This window comes from Halichoeres trimaculatus, unplaced genomic scaffold, assembly GCF_033239565.1.
Source record: "Halichoeres trimaculatus isolate MK-OKI-2021-1 unplaced genomic scaffold, fHalTri1.1 fHalTri1_scaffold_13, whole genome shotgun sequence".
In the NCBI taxonomy this organism is placed as follows: Eukaryota; Metazoa; Chordata; class Actinopteri; order Labriformes; family Labridae; genus Halichoeres; species Halichoeres trimaculatus.
The window spans coordinates 33,652,876-33,667,335 of NW_027437191.1; the positions used below are offsets into that span (position 1 = coordinate 33,652,876).

Sequence of the window (14,460 nt, forward strand, 5' to 3'; positions counted from 1 at the left end):
TAAAATCAACTTTGGCATCTACCAGTCGTGCAATCCTACAATTTTTAGTCAAAACTTTGTTCTGCATGCTAAATCTGAACGGCAATCCCCTAAATAGAAAAGTCCTTTGAAATCTAGTGTAACAACAACAGCGAGGAGTAGAAGGAGGGTTACTTTTTGTCCAGCAAACTGCACTTGAACGTAGGGATCCACCAGGTCTCGGTTCTCTCCTATAAAGGCTTTCTTCACGTTGGCCATGATGCTGGTGTTCATTTTAGGAAGACCCTCTGCGCGGTAGATCTTCACATAAAACCTCGCCCACTGCCTCTCGGCTGGGATGCCCTCTGGGAGCAGGAGGTTCCTGGACACAAACAGTCATTTATGAAACATTATTGATGATCCTGAATAATAAACGTAAATGTTTGACAGTTTCTCTTAATAAAAGAAAGAATTAAAAAAAAACATCAGATATTTTCGTAGTTTTAAACAAAGTTTTCTTGAACCAGGATGTTTGTATCAGCTGATTACCCCTCTATGTCGTCTTCATCCGTCTCATTCGCCTTATGCGGCGTCTTGATGTTGTCTCCCTTCCCCACCACGGCGATGTCACACTTAATATACCCTTTACACCCCGCCGTGATGTCATCAGGGTCAGACAGGCTGGCCCACTTGTGGTAAAACTGATGTTCTTGGTGGATAAAAAGTCAAACTATTAGTCTTTTTTATTCACAATCAGCACGAGATATAAGAAGAGAAGAAACTGTTTGACATCTACCGGGCTGAGAGTAAACGGTCCCAACGTCCATCTTAAAGTTTCCAACCAAGGTCCCACTGCGAAGCAGGTTTTTAGAGTGAATGACCTGCACAGGAAGAGAGGTGAGAGCAAACTCAGACGACTCTCTGAGGCTGAAAGAGGAGCTTCAAAATGTTGGGGCTGTTTCAACAAAATCAGAAACCCAAAAGTGATGTACAAAAAAGCAGCATAATTTAAATCTAACCTGAAGTATCGTGATGGTACGTTCTGAGGTCATGTGACTTACCGATAGCTTGATAATCTTGTCGAACATGACGTGAGGAGGGACGTGGAAGTCAAAGACGAAGTACTGCAGAGAGGAGAGAAAAAGTCAGCCTGTGAAATTCATTCTCCCTCAAACGCTCAGGGAATGAAAACGTGTCACAGCCAATGTTTCTAGATAACTTTGAAGTTCATCAGAATTCAGTTCAGCCTCGCAGGGCTCCAGATGAAACCGTGGTCACATCAGACCTGATCCCTCCGGCCTGGAGCTCTCCAGGGGCAGAGGAGTGTGGCTCGAGAAAAGGCTGATTTGAAGCTTAACATCAAAGTTTGCTATAGTCACAGCGATATGAAGGAGCCAGAGGACCTCACATTTGTCACAAGGGATTATTCTGCTCTTCTTATGGTGCTTTCTTCTTGTGTGATGAGTGTAAACAACACAAGGACAAAAGCAGCGGTTGGGCTGAGCTTAAGAAGACTAAAACAAGGACACCTGTGCTGAAACAGATTGGTGTTTTCAGGCACACTGAGGCATTTTAAGTGTATCGCAAGGGTGTTCAACCTGTGGCTCTGGAGCCTCATGCGGCCCTTTGACTCCTCTGCAGTGGCTCCTTGTAGCTTTGAAAAATATTGTTGAAATAATAAAACGTTATGTTTCTTACAGAGGGTGTTGATGATTAAAGACACTGACACTAAATAAAATCCTGTGTTAACATTTAGTTGAACTAAATCTTCATCCCATCTGTCAATAAAGCCTGCCACCGCTCTACTTCACCTCCTACAACATCAACAGCCCACCAACTTTCCATGCAATTTTTTGTTTGGAAATTCTGCAAATTTTCCCAATTTGAAAAGTTTTGAAATTATTTTTACTATTTTTGAATTTCAACTTTTTTTAAACCTTTGCAAAGTTTGTAGATTTAAATTTTTTCCCCCTTTCTTTTTAGAAACTTTTGCAACTTTTTGTATTTCAACAAAAAAAATCTCTTTTTTTTCTTTTTCAAATTTTTTATTTTTTGAGAAGATTCTAAAAGTAGTCCAAATATCACAAAGTTTTATTCTTTTTCTTTATAATTTTTATTTATCTTTTTTAAATAAATTTTTCAGGAATGAATTGCAAATTTTTGCAAATTTCAACATTTTTTTCTTTTTCTTTTCCTCTTTTGAGCTTTTGCAAATTTCTTAAATTTTAAAAATTAGGAGGAATTTTTTCATTTTTTTAATTTTCTTTGAAAATTCTACAATTTATCCAACACAAGGTCTTAAAATTTTAACATTTCTTTGAAATTAAAAAGAAAATAAAAAGAAAAAAAAGAAAAACACAAACTTTTGCAAATCTTTCAAATCTGCATGTTTTTGCATTTTTTTTTTACTTTTGCTAATTTTCTTATATTTCAAACTTTTGTCAACTTTTGCAAATTCATTAAGAAAAAAAACTAAGACGTCATATGAACAATTTCATAAATTCAAAAACTTCTTGTTAAGCTAATTATTCACTAGATTTTAACTATGTATTGAGTTCTTTTTGCTGTTTTTGCTTTATTTTGTAGCTCTTTAATCTAAGTGGGCTGAGGCCAAATGGCTCCTTTGAAAGTAAAGGCTGCAGATCCCTGGTGTATCATCTAAAAGCTAAAGAGCCAAAAGGAGAAAAACAATAAAAAGAAGATGATTCACGTTTAGTTTTCTCAACAATAAAAAGAAAATACGTCCTATCACTGCAATAACAGAGTAAAACAGGAAACTATATTTTTTATGATTATCGATGATAATAGCCCCCACTGTGGCCAATTTCACATGATTATTCCTGAGAAGCTGTATCTGTAATATCAGGGACTCAATACAAACCAGAGAAACTGAATACCAAGAAAGAAAGCTCCAGGGGTCGATTGTTTGGATCTCTGTGGTTTCCAGTTTGTCTCTCCACGGGGGATTTTCAGACAAGCAGGAAGAATCGATAGCAGACAAACTGTCACTTCGACTCCCTGCAGGACTCAATCCAGAGGCTGAGCTCTGCATGATCCCACAGCTTCTCAGGGCCCCCACTGGGAGAGACTCCCTGAGTCCGTTAGAGGGAACTTCAAGATAAAGCTGCATTTCATAAAAACTCATAAATTATATGTTTGCCTTTCTTTTGTTGAAAACGATTCATGGTTTACCTGAAACACTTCATTCACACCGTGAGGAATTTTGCACATGGGGAAACTGTTTCCTCCCACTGACATCGGCGCAGTTCAAAGCCTAATATGTTCTTGTTAGCAAGCCTAGCATGTAGCATTGGTTAGCAAAATGGTGTCAGCCTTGGAAAAATGGTTATTCCAAAATAAGAATAAAATGTAAAGAAAGAAAAAGTTTATGCTAACAGTTACACAGAAAAATATACAAACAAGTCTTTTAGATCTAACCTCGTTGTAGTACGGGCAGTTGGTTGACTCCTTCATAGACGTGTACTTCTTATCATCTCCGATCTCCACACACACCACGGGGTCCATGTTGAGGCCTATCAGCTGCCGGGCCTCAATCACTGTGATGCTGATCTGTTCAGAAACACATCGTAGACTCAGAGAGCCTCATATATTAAAATAGCTGGCACAGATCATGAGACTGAACAGTAATCACCCTGAGGACGGTTCAAAGGAAGAAAGAAAGCCTAATCGATGTTTCACAGACTAATGATTGTGGCAGGATTTGGCCTGATGCTTGTAATACCTATGATGAACTCAGACTTTCCCTAAACTGAAGAGCTGTAGCTCATTTAAAGCAGGAACCAGATCCAAGATACAGATTTTTACTCTCAGGAAGTATCCCTCTGGCTTAATTAGTTACCAATTATGAGGAGGAGCAAGGAGGGGAAAAAGTCACAGAGGGTGAGTCAGCAGCGAATTATTACAACATGATTTCATAACCTTGTTGGAGGAAGAATCGTGTTTTGGGTTAAAACCGGAGTGTTTGTGAAACAAAGAGGTCATGGGTGAGGATTGATGGAAACTGTGATTTTCATGTTTTTTTGTTGAGATATTCTTTAAAGGCAAGCTGCCATGATAATTTAAAAAGGCATGCTTAAGATGATGTTTTTATGACGTCATGATTTTTGAAAGCTCAGCTTTGCACCGAGTTGAGAAGAGGAGAGAAACACCAAGCTTTGCTGTGTTTGCCTCCTGTCAGCACAGCATGTTTTGAAATATATGTTACATCTCATTACTTTTATTAAAAATCTTTCTGAAGAAATATATTGTAGATTTAAAGAAACAGAAGTTTCTACATTGGATTTTACAAACCTGATATTATGAGGGAACTTGCACTAATGACCCTCATAGTTGACCAAAAATTTGATACAACACAAAAATTGACCCCAAACATACCAAAATTTGCTCTCTAGTGCCACCTAGGCACACTAAAACGACTCAATGGCAGTAGGAATGTGGTAGAGAGATCAAACCAACATCAAAATGTCTGTCTCATCGAGACACACAAATTATAAACAGACATCCTTGATCTATCTCAAACAGGAAACCGTCAATTTGCATTTCAGAATAAAATTCGGCCAAATTTTTGGGCCTTTTTCAAAAATGATCTCCTCCTAGGCCATAAATGGTATTGGCTTGAAATTCACTTAGATGACAGAGTGGTCCCTGATTTACAAAAGCTATGTATGAATTTGTTGTTTCTCAAACGGTTTTCAAATGACAAGCCCTCAAAGTTGGTGAACCCCAAAGAAGCCCTTTCAGCTCCCCCTGTTAGAATGAATGGGAGAGGAGGATCCAGCTCCACACAAGCTGCAGGAGTTAGGCCTCTACACCAAAAAGTAAAAGTGGTACAACTTTAAAAATGACATGGATGGATTCCTGACACAATTTACTATAAAATATCTTTTTTTTAGAGAGATTTGGTCAAAATTGTGGCATCTGTGAGGAGATGTTTTAGAACTTCAGTCAGTTTCACTCCTGAGAGGGTGGCAGTTGGTGATGATGTCACACACTGATTGAAAGTTCCGTGCAGCTGGTCATGTGACTCACTGAAGGCGGGAAAATGGAATGTGGAACACACATTATAAAGGGAGGAAACCTTGGCAGTGGAGGTGAAACGGAGATGCTTGCAGCTTTAAATTAAGACTGAATTAGCTTCAAAGGTGATGGAAGAGGTGGTGCTGTTAGCCTGAGTATTAATGCTAATAATCATAATAATATTTATAACAATAAGGATTCAGAACTTAAATAATACCCATCTTTACCAAATTAGTATGAGTAAATATTGAGGAACATGTTAATCAAATTAGTTGTAAAACATCTGAACACCCTGTCACACATACCTGATAATCAACTGGTCGTCCAGAGCTCGGCTCCATCTTTATGTCTGGTTTTGACCTGAAGGAATTCAACAGGATTTTTTTTTGTTTGTTTAATTTAACAGCACCAAGAGTTTCATATGTGCAAAACTGACTGACTGTGCGCGCACTCATTTGTAAATTTATTAACATGCAGAGTTCTTCACCTCTTGTTTGAAACGTTGGTGGTGACAGCCGTGACAGAGGCCAGAGAGATGGTGTCAGGGTCCAGGGTTCCTGCGAGCCGCATCGCCTTCTTGTCCAGGTCCTCCATGTCCAGGATGGCCGGCTCGTCTGCACCTTTAAAATCAATCGACAGTTCAAGACCTGATGGGGGTTCTCCAAGTTTCCTGAGTTTGTCCCCAAAATTTGTAGATGAATTCCACAACTTTTAGATTTTTCCAACAATGGGAACAAGACTACAAGCTCCACATGAGAAAAGATAAGGAAAGTTTGGTTAAAACTTTTTAAGGGTGTTGTACTTTGACGATGCAATTAGGTGTCCAACTCTCCTGGCTTGTAACCAAACAGCTAATAAATCCTGCCACAGCCCTTGCTTTGGCAGCCTTTTCACGCTGCTCCTTCTTATTTGCATTAAATGATGAATAACACCTTGAAAATCGGCCTTGAGATGTTCTTTGTCAGGTTGCTCTCAATAAAAAACCCTCAGGGTAGCTTTTTTCTTGAAAAAGTAATGACTTATGGTTATTTCTGTGAGTTACTGTCTTCTGTGGTTGGTGTCTGTACCTGCTTTCCTGTGATCGTCTCTCGAGCTCTTGATCTTGCCGAGCTTCATGGCTGAGAAAACTCCTTTCCCCGCTCTGAAGGAGGAGAGGGAGATAAGAAAAGAGGAAGAACTTGGTTTAACTTTTGGTTTTATTAAAGTTTGTATTTGCAGACAGACACAGTGAGAAATGGATGGACAGAAGGAGCAGAAACGCCGTCCATCGGCGGACACAATCAAAACGTTACCCAACACCGTAACGTCCTTATATCTTGGACATCTTTGTTACTCGGCTAGACATTTCATTCCAGTGGATTCAATCCGCCCCCCAATCCCCATCGTCAGCGACAATCCTCCAGACCCTCAATCACAAAACAAGAGTATCCTGTGTCTCCACATTGATATTAACTGGATCACATATCACAGCAACAACAAAGAGCTCGCGATGCCATCAGCGGGGCGACAAATGAGGGGGCCTTAATAATTAAAAATGAGCGAGACCGTCCAATTTGCTGAGGATATGGATCCATGTCAGGAAATTAATGAATAGGAAGGTTTTCCTTTTGTCAGAATCAGGCGTATCAGAGTTCAGTTTCCGCTTTGATCTTTTCCGGAGGCTTCAACCTCAGTTGGAGGAAGACACAACACTGGGAAAGTAACGTTTCGTTTAAAGGCTGGAAGACTGATCTGTAAGAAAATTCACACTGGCTGCTCATGTCATATCAAATCAAAAGCAGAACTCTGAATTAGTATAATGGCAAAAAAATCAATTTAGTTTTCAATTCAAGGCCTTACAAAGTCAAGGATGCCTTCCTCCTCTTCACAGCCTGTGTTACTCTGCATGTTCCCAGCTAATAGACAAGTTTATTGAATTTCTGATTCAAGCATGAAAATCTGAAGGGCTCATTGGAAAACACCTCGAAAAGTCACATCAGAAACTAAAGAAGTTAATCAAGCAGCTAACTTATCACAGAGAGACTGACAAGCTATTAAAGAGGCACATTGGACTCTATACACTCCTGAACAGACAACCACGGCCCAGAGCAATTCATCGATCGATAACGCTGTCTCATCCAATCTGCTTTAACAGTAAGAAGCAGGGAGATAAACACCCAACACACACTGTGTGATAAAAGGTTGATACATACCAGAGAAAAAGCCTTCAGATCTCTATAAATTCACCCCAGCAAAAAAAGAAAATCCCTTGATTTTCTGCTATATTTCCATTTTCTTCACCTGTCAGATGCAGACAGTGCAGAGCAGCAAGGCAGGTAACAGGTGGACAGGTGAGTGCATGATGCAGGAGACAGCAGAGGAGGGAGGGAGGGAGGCAGAGGAGGGTGGAGTTGTTGGGCTCTTTAGCATGAAGGTTGTAGTGGCAGCTACAAGAGTTTTAAAGGACGTTAAACTTGAATTTTGAGACACTAAAGATCATTTAAAATGTACAAATCTTAGTGGCACCAAATGCACGTCTGGGAACATGCAACTGTCACAGTAAAACTAAAGAGCTTTTAAAGTAGAGTTTTACAAATACAGAAACACATACCTCAAATTATCTGTGTGCAAATTTAGCTTTTCTTCCCTTGTAAAAACAGGGTATCTGTAGGTGTCAGTGAGTCAAATTAAAGACTTTTTGATGCCACCTTGAATGAAACTTCAGGCTGAAAATGCAATAAATATGGGTGATGGATGAGGATCCTGCAATCAAAACAGACGCCATCCAGCCAACCCTCAATAAATTAGCGCTTAGCCACAGCCCCAAATTGGCCAGCTAGCATGAAGATAGGCTATTTACCAAACTGCCTACTACACTAGCAGTGCATACTATTTTGGCCGGAATTTAGTATGTAGTAGTCAGTATGTGAAAACTTGCAAAAACAGCAGTATGCCAAAAATCCCCTGATGTCCTACTGATCCAGGAAATTTCTCAGTATGGAAGGACCAGTCTACCTGGCGTACTGTTTCCTACAATGCACGGCGATAATGCTGTTTGTCAATGCAAATGGCAGGTTTTGGTGAATTACCACCATCTACTGGAATGAGTTGCCATTACAACTACAATACAACAACACTAACGTTAGACGATCTGTGCGATAGAAGTGAGGTGACGAGATCTGGTAAATCTTGTCACTTTGAGTTGTAAAAAAGGTGTTTACTTCTACAAATTCATCAAAGCCCATATAAACCAATAACTTTCCCTAGATTAGATATAAGTGTTTTTTCCATAAACTGTAAAAATAAAAAGTCAATCCCTTCCAGATATTTCTAACTAAACAATATAACTTTTGGTTTAACATTACAAATCAAATATGATGTTTCTGTTGTGGTATGATTAACCAAATAACTAAAATGTCACAAGCTTTCCAGGGTTTAGTTTGTTCATTTTTAATAAAGGTAAAAAATGAAATTAAAAAAAATAATCAGCTGTAGCTCCAACTCCTGAAACTTAAAACCAGAGTAGTATACTACAAAAGAGACCCAACAGAACAGTCAGGCTGTTTTCGAATTTGCATACTTTACTAGCAGTGCCTACTGAATCGACCAAAATGTAGTATGCAGTATGCAGTATATGAACAAATGTCAGAGTTGTAGTATGAGGAAAAACACCCAGATGACGTACTGAATCAGGAAAAATCCACAGTATGCATCGGACCAGTCTGCTTTGCCTACTGTTACCCACAATGCAACGCGCCTGGTCCCATATCAGAAGTGAAAATGGCAGAGAGCGGAGCAACAACAACCGGAGTAGCAGAGGAATATAAACGTAAGAGCCATTTCTTTTTTTATCTTTAAATCCTCATCATCTCCACCACTGAAAGTTAATATAAAATGCTCTCTCTGGCAATATATTTGCAGATAAGTTACTTGTGGTTTGTTTATTTTGTACATTTTCAATAAAGTTTTTTTGGGAAAAAAAGTCAGCCGTAGCCAACTTCCGTTTTCTTCGAACTAAAAACCAGCGTAGCATACTACAAAAATTAACCCAACTGAACAGTCATACTACATACTGCTTATGAAAGTAGTATGTAGTAGGCGAATTCGAAAACAGCCACTGTTTGTCTATGCAGGCAGGTTTTGGTGAATTACTGCCATCTACTGGAATGAGTCGGGATTACAACTACAACACAACAACACTAACGGTAGATGGTTGGTGAGATAGGATTGAGGTGACAAGAACTGGTAAATCTTATCACCTCTAGTTGTAAAAAAGGTGTTTACTTCTACAAATTCATCAAAGCCCATATAAACCAATAACTTTCTCTGGATTTGATATAAGTGTTTTATTCATAAACTGTAAAAATTAGAAGTCAATCCCTTCCAGATTTTTCTAACTAAACAAAATAACTTTTGGTGTAAAATTAAAAATCGAATATGATGTTTCTGTTGTGGTATGATTAACAAAATAACTAAAATGTCACAAGCTATCCAGAGTTTGTTTTGTTCATTTTTAATAAAGGTAAAAAATGAAATTAAAAAATCATCAGCTGTAGCTCCGCCCCCCGAAACTTGAAACCAGAGAGGTACTCTACAAAACAGACCCAACAGAACAGTCAGACTACATGCAAAAGCAGTAAACAGTATGCAGTTCCTACTACACACTGCTGGGCAGTGTCCCAGAACCTCGGCGCTGCACAGTGTGGTGCTCACGCTTTATGTGTGAAATAGGGGTAAGACCAGCTTATGACTTTTTAATGAAATTAAGACATTTTAAGGCTTAATTTTAGATACATGGATTTAAGACTTTTAAAGACTTTTCAAGGATGCAGACACCCTGTAGCTAGCTCACATGTGGAGCTTTCATGTGTGTTGATTTTGGCGCCCCCAGTGGCAATAACAGACAAGTCCGTACAGGAGCATTGACTTTACATTTCATGAAGCTGTAGCAGATAAAGTTAAAGATCTGAGCATGTCTTCAGAAAAAGAAGTGAAAACCAGAAGAGAGAATTCAAACTCTACAAGATATTCTCCTGGAGACGCCTCGTATTTTACTTACCTGTCTCTGGCTTTCTTTTCTTTTCCTTTGCTGTGCCAAGGCAAGAACAAATACAAGGACAAACATCAGAGACAGACACTTTCAGCAGGACCAGGAGGCCGTGACTGAATCTAAATGAGTTGAACCTTTAAAGTTCTTTCAGAGAAGTCATCGCCCTGCGTTGATTTGATGGCAGAAAGCGACCTTCGAAGGTGTCAGTAAGTACAGCAAAGAAAGCTCAGGAATGTAGTTTCTTACTATTGAAAAATGCAAATTAATGCTTCAGAATTTGAGGTTTCAGAAGTCAGCTCGTTGAGAGTGTGAATGAATACCTATTTTTCTCACTCCTTCTTTTATTTTGATATAAACAAGGCCAATGCAGCAGAATTGAAAGGCAGCATCCAATTACTCGCATCAACAAAACAAAAAACGAAGACATGAATGATCTATTAGCTATAGAAGCAGCTGAGAATTCAACATATGTACACGTATGTGAGGCTTGTGTGAAGGTCTGCTGTATATCTGGGAGGTTATTGTGGGAAAATTAGTAATACATGAACGCCTGCATATATTGCCTCATTACGCGTGTAAATTGCAGAGAAGATGAACGATCTCGCCGGAGAGGAATAATCCCTTGAGGTTTTTCACGGCTACCTGGCAGCTTGATTTCCATTCCCCTGCCTAAAAAAGGCATTTCTAACTGCATTAAACAGTTTCCCCACCGTGATGAATTCATCTTTAATGTGCACGTCGAAGCTGCGGGGTAAGGAAAAGAGGAAAGGTGAGTAAATTGTAGTGAACCCCAGAGATCTAGCTTTAATCTCGCCTGCAGACGGTCAAACAGGAACATGCTCTTTGATAAGAAGCTAATGTTTTGGAAGTGTGGTGGTTGGTTTAAGATGAGGACTGTGCTGGAGGAAACGCCTTCTTTTCAGCTGACATTAGCTCTTTTAAAGCAGAGATACTGTTATGCTGCCATAAGGAGGATTCATCATAATGCTGGCTCTGCTTTTTACGAGTTGACACAACAAATCTGACTTCATGCCGCCCCCCCAGAGTGTGATTTTTAAGAGAATGTGTAGAAACTGAACTGAGCATCAGTCTACTTTAATGTAAAACATATATGACGTGCACAGGAAGAATGATTGCTTACTAAAAAATAATGATGGCGAGCAAACTGAGCTTGCATTAACTGCAAGCCACACGCATGCATCACACAGCATGAAAATATCACGCCACTGTCAAAACACTGGCTACCCAATTTAACAGACACGCATTGATTCAGCTATTAATGTCTGCACTTTGAGCTCAGCGGTGTGACATTAATGCTCACTAATTCTGCTGTTCATACTTTTTATAAAGGTGGTGAGATGGGGAATAATCAGCTGTCGTCCTGCTTTGAAATGGACACTTTAAATGGGTTTGATTTGCCATTAGAAGAGTGTTGATGTCTGTTATTTGTTCATCTGAAACCCCTTTGGGGCTTTACATAAAGGCAAACATACCCATTATAGAAGGATCTGAAGCTCCTGTTTTGCTACCACCTGGACAAATGTTTATGCTTTTGTTACTTGTTACTTTTTAGGGCCAAAGCCTAAAAACCAGGGCGAAGACCCTCTTGAAACTCTTAGGAATATTCTTTTTTTTGTTTGTTTCTTCTGCTGCTTTAACTTCAAATTGCGTGCCTTCATCTTGGGATTACAGCAAACGCACCTAGCCACAAAATTCAGTCACTGTGTAAAATGATATGATTCCAGTATTTGCGAAAAAATATTGGGCTACTTTAAGCTACAAGCCTGAAACTTTTTGCGCATAACTATCATCCCTAGACCAACAAAAAAGTCTCTTACAACCAAAGTGAATTCCAAACAGGAAGTTCACTTAACTGAACTTAGACTCGGATTTTGATGATTTATAGGGTACATACTTGAAGAAGCTTCTCCTTGGTTTTTTCTCAGATCAATTCCAAATTTGGCTTGTGTATACCAGGCACATTGATGATAAAAATGTATTCATGTTTTTTTTGTAACTCAATGGGCGTGGCCACAGTGAACTGCCAAAGTTGACAATTTTTTCCGATTCATTAAAACATAAGTAGCTCTTATGTCCAATGTTGGATCAGGACCAAAATTCACACGAGTGCTTAGTGTCATGGCCTAAATGCATCTCCAAGCTTCTTTTCAGGTTACAGTACAGCACCCCCTACTGTTAACAGGAAGGCATGTGTTTTACTCTGTGGTTTAACTCCAAATTGCGCGCCTTCATCTTGGGGTTAAATCAAACACACCTAGCCATAAAATTTAGTCACTGTGTAAAATGATATGATTCCAGTATTGCGCCAAAATATAGGCCTCACAGCGCCCCCTAATGGCTTAAAACTGAAGTCCCTCCGGCTACTTTGAGCTACAAGCCTGAAACTTTTTGTGCATGACTATCATCCCTAGACCTACCAAAAAAGTCCCTTACAACCAAAGTGAATTCCAAACAGGAAGTTCACTTAACTGAACTTAGACTCGGATTTTGATGATTTATAGGGTACATACTTGAAGAAGCTTCTCCTTGGTTTTTTCTCAGATCAATTCCAAATTTGGCTTGTGTATACCAGGCACATTGATGATAAAAATGTATTCATGTTTTTTTTGTAACTCAATGGGCGTGGCCACAGTGAACTGCCAAAGTTGACAATTTTTTCCGATTCATTAAAACATAAGTAGCTCTTATGTCCAATGTTGGATCAGGACCAAAATTCACACGAGTGCTTAGTGTCATGGCCTAAATGCATCTCCAAGCTTCTTTTCAGGTTACAGTACAGCACCCCCTACTGTTAACAGGAAGGCATGTGTTTTACTCTGTGGTTTAACTCCAAATTGCGCGCCTTCATCTTGGGGTTAAAGCAAACGCACCTAGCCACAAAATTCAGTCTCAGTGTAAAGTGATATGATTCCAGCATTTAAGCATAAAATTTATGCTCCACAGCACCCCCAAGTGGCTTAAAACTGAAGTCCCTCCGGCTACTTTGAGCTACAAGCCTGAAACTTTTTGTGCATGACTATCATCCCTAGACCTACCAAAAAAGTCTCTATGACCAAAGTGAATTCCAAACAGGAAGTTCGCAATTTGAATTTAGACTCAGATTTTGATGATTTATAGGGTACGTATTTGAAGAAGCTTCTCCTTGGTTTTTTCTCAGATCAATTCCAAATTTGGTTTGTATATACTACACACATAGATGATTAAAATCTATTCATGGATTTTTTGTAACTCACTGGGCGTGGCCACAATGAACCGCTAAAGTTGACCATTTTTTCCGATTCATTAAAACATAAATAGCTCGTATGTACAATGTGGGATCAGGACCAAAACTCACTTAAGTGTTAAGGGTCACAGCCCCAGTGCATTTCTTGTTTTCAGGCTACAGTACAGCGCCACCTACTGTCAACAGGAAGTCATGTGTTTTGCTATATGGTTAAAAACTCCTCCCTTATAATTTTGCTCACAAATCTCTGTCATGCCTTTATAAAGCATCACTGATCAGGTAAAGTCCTGTAGTTAATGGGTGTGTCTATGGCGCCACCCCGAACTCGGAAATCTTGCCATGAATCAGGAAGTCATAGTAACTCCGTCGTATAAAGTCCAATCTCCTTCAAATTCCACACACACCATCAAGGTCCATCTCCCAACACTTCTATAACCTCAAATCTCTGCTACTGCGATAGCGCCATCCTCTGGAAATGCATAACGGTATCTTTTACACGTATCATCCAATTTGTTTTACATTTTAGTGAAATTATCACAGTATTTTCAGTCTTATTTATGTTTTAACCGATTAATTGTAACAGTTATATGTATGGACTGTACTGCATGTGTGTATGTGTGCTGTTGTTTTGTTTGGTTTGATTTATTTGTAATCTAATCTCTGCATGTCAGAGAGGAAGACGCAGTGTGTAGGGTGTCTCGTTGAGCTCCATACAGCAGCTTATCCAGAGCAGAACGTACGATATACGTCAATGAATAATTAATCACCTGCAGGTTTTATTTTTTATCCTCTCTTCAGTCGTTTATCTCCCTCTACAAGTGAGTCACTACAGTAGTTTACAAAGCTCGGCACAGTTATGAAAACACGCAGATGGACAAAACAAGAGAGTGAATAAAACACTCTTCAACAATATTTTCTGTTATAAACAAAATACTGGGAACAGCTCTGAGGCTTTTAATTTTCATTTTAATGATTCTTCAGTTCCTCTGAGTTTTGAATGTTGCTCTATAAATAAAATGAATTTTTATCATCATGATTATTTTTTTATGACCACCATATTCCCTCTGGTTTTAGCGTTTTAATATTTTCCACATGCCGTTCATTTTCTGTCTCTTTGTTCTTTTGTAAAGCACTTTGGGCAGCATGCTTCGCAGTATGAAATGTGCTTTTTGAATAAAGATGAGTCTAGATT

At 39.1% G+C, this 14,460-nt stretch overlaps 1 protein-coding gene across 12 annotated transcripts in view; it reads right to left on the reverse strand.

The window, feature by feature from the left end:
• Positions 1–14,460, reverse strand: part of otofa (otoferlin a) — a 137,491-nt gene that overhangs the window by 46,588 nt on the left and 76,443 nt on the right. For all 12 annotated transcript variants that reach the window (XM_074685555.1, XM_074685554.1, XM_074685544.1 and 9 more), the window contains exons 6-13: positions 6,063–6,136; positions 5,483–5,615; positions 5,301–5,355; positions 3,397–3,528; positions 1,020–1,082; positions 755–839; positions 508–667; positions 154–340 (exon numbers count right to left, since the gene is read on the reverse strand). In XM_074685555.1, coding sequence (XP_074541656.1) covers positions 154–340; positions 508–667; positions 755–839; positions 1,020–1,082; positions 3,397–3,528; positions 5,301–5,355; positions 5,483–5,615; positions 6,063–6,136 — 889 coding nt within the window. The remainder of the gene's footprint in view (positions 1–153; positions 341–507; positions 668–754; positions 840–1,019; positions 1,083–3,396; positions 3,529–5,300; positions 5,356–5,482; positions 5,616–6,062; positions 6,137–14,460) is intronic.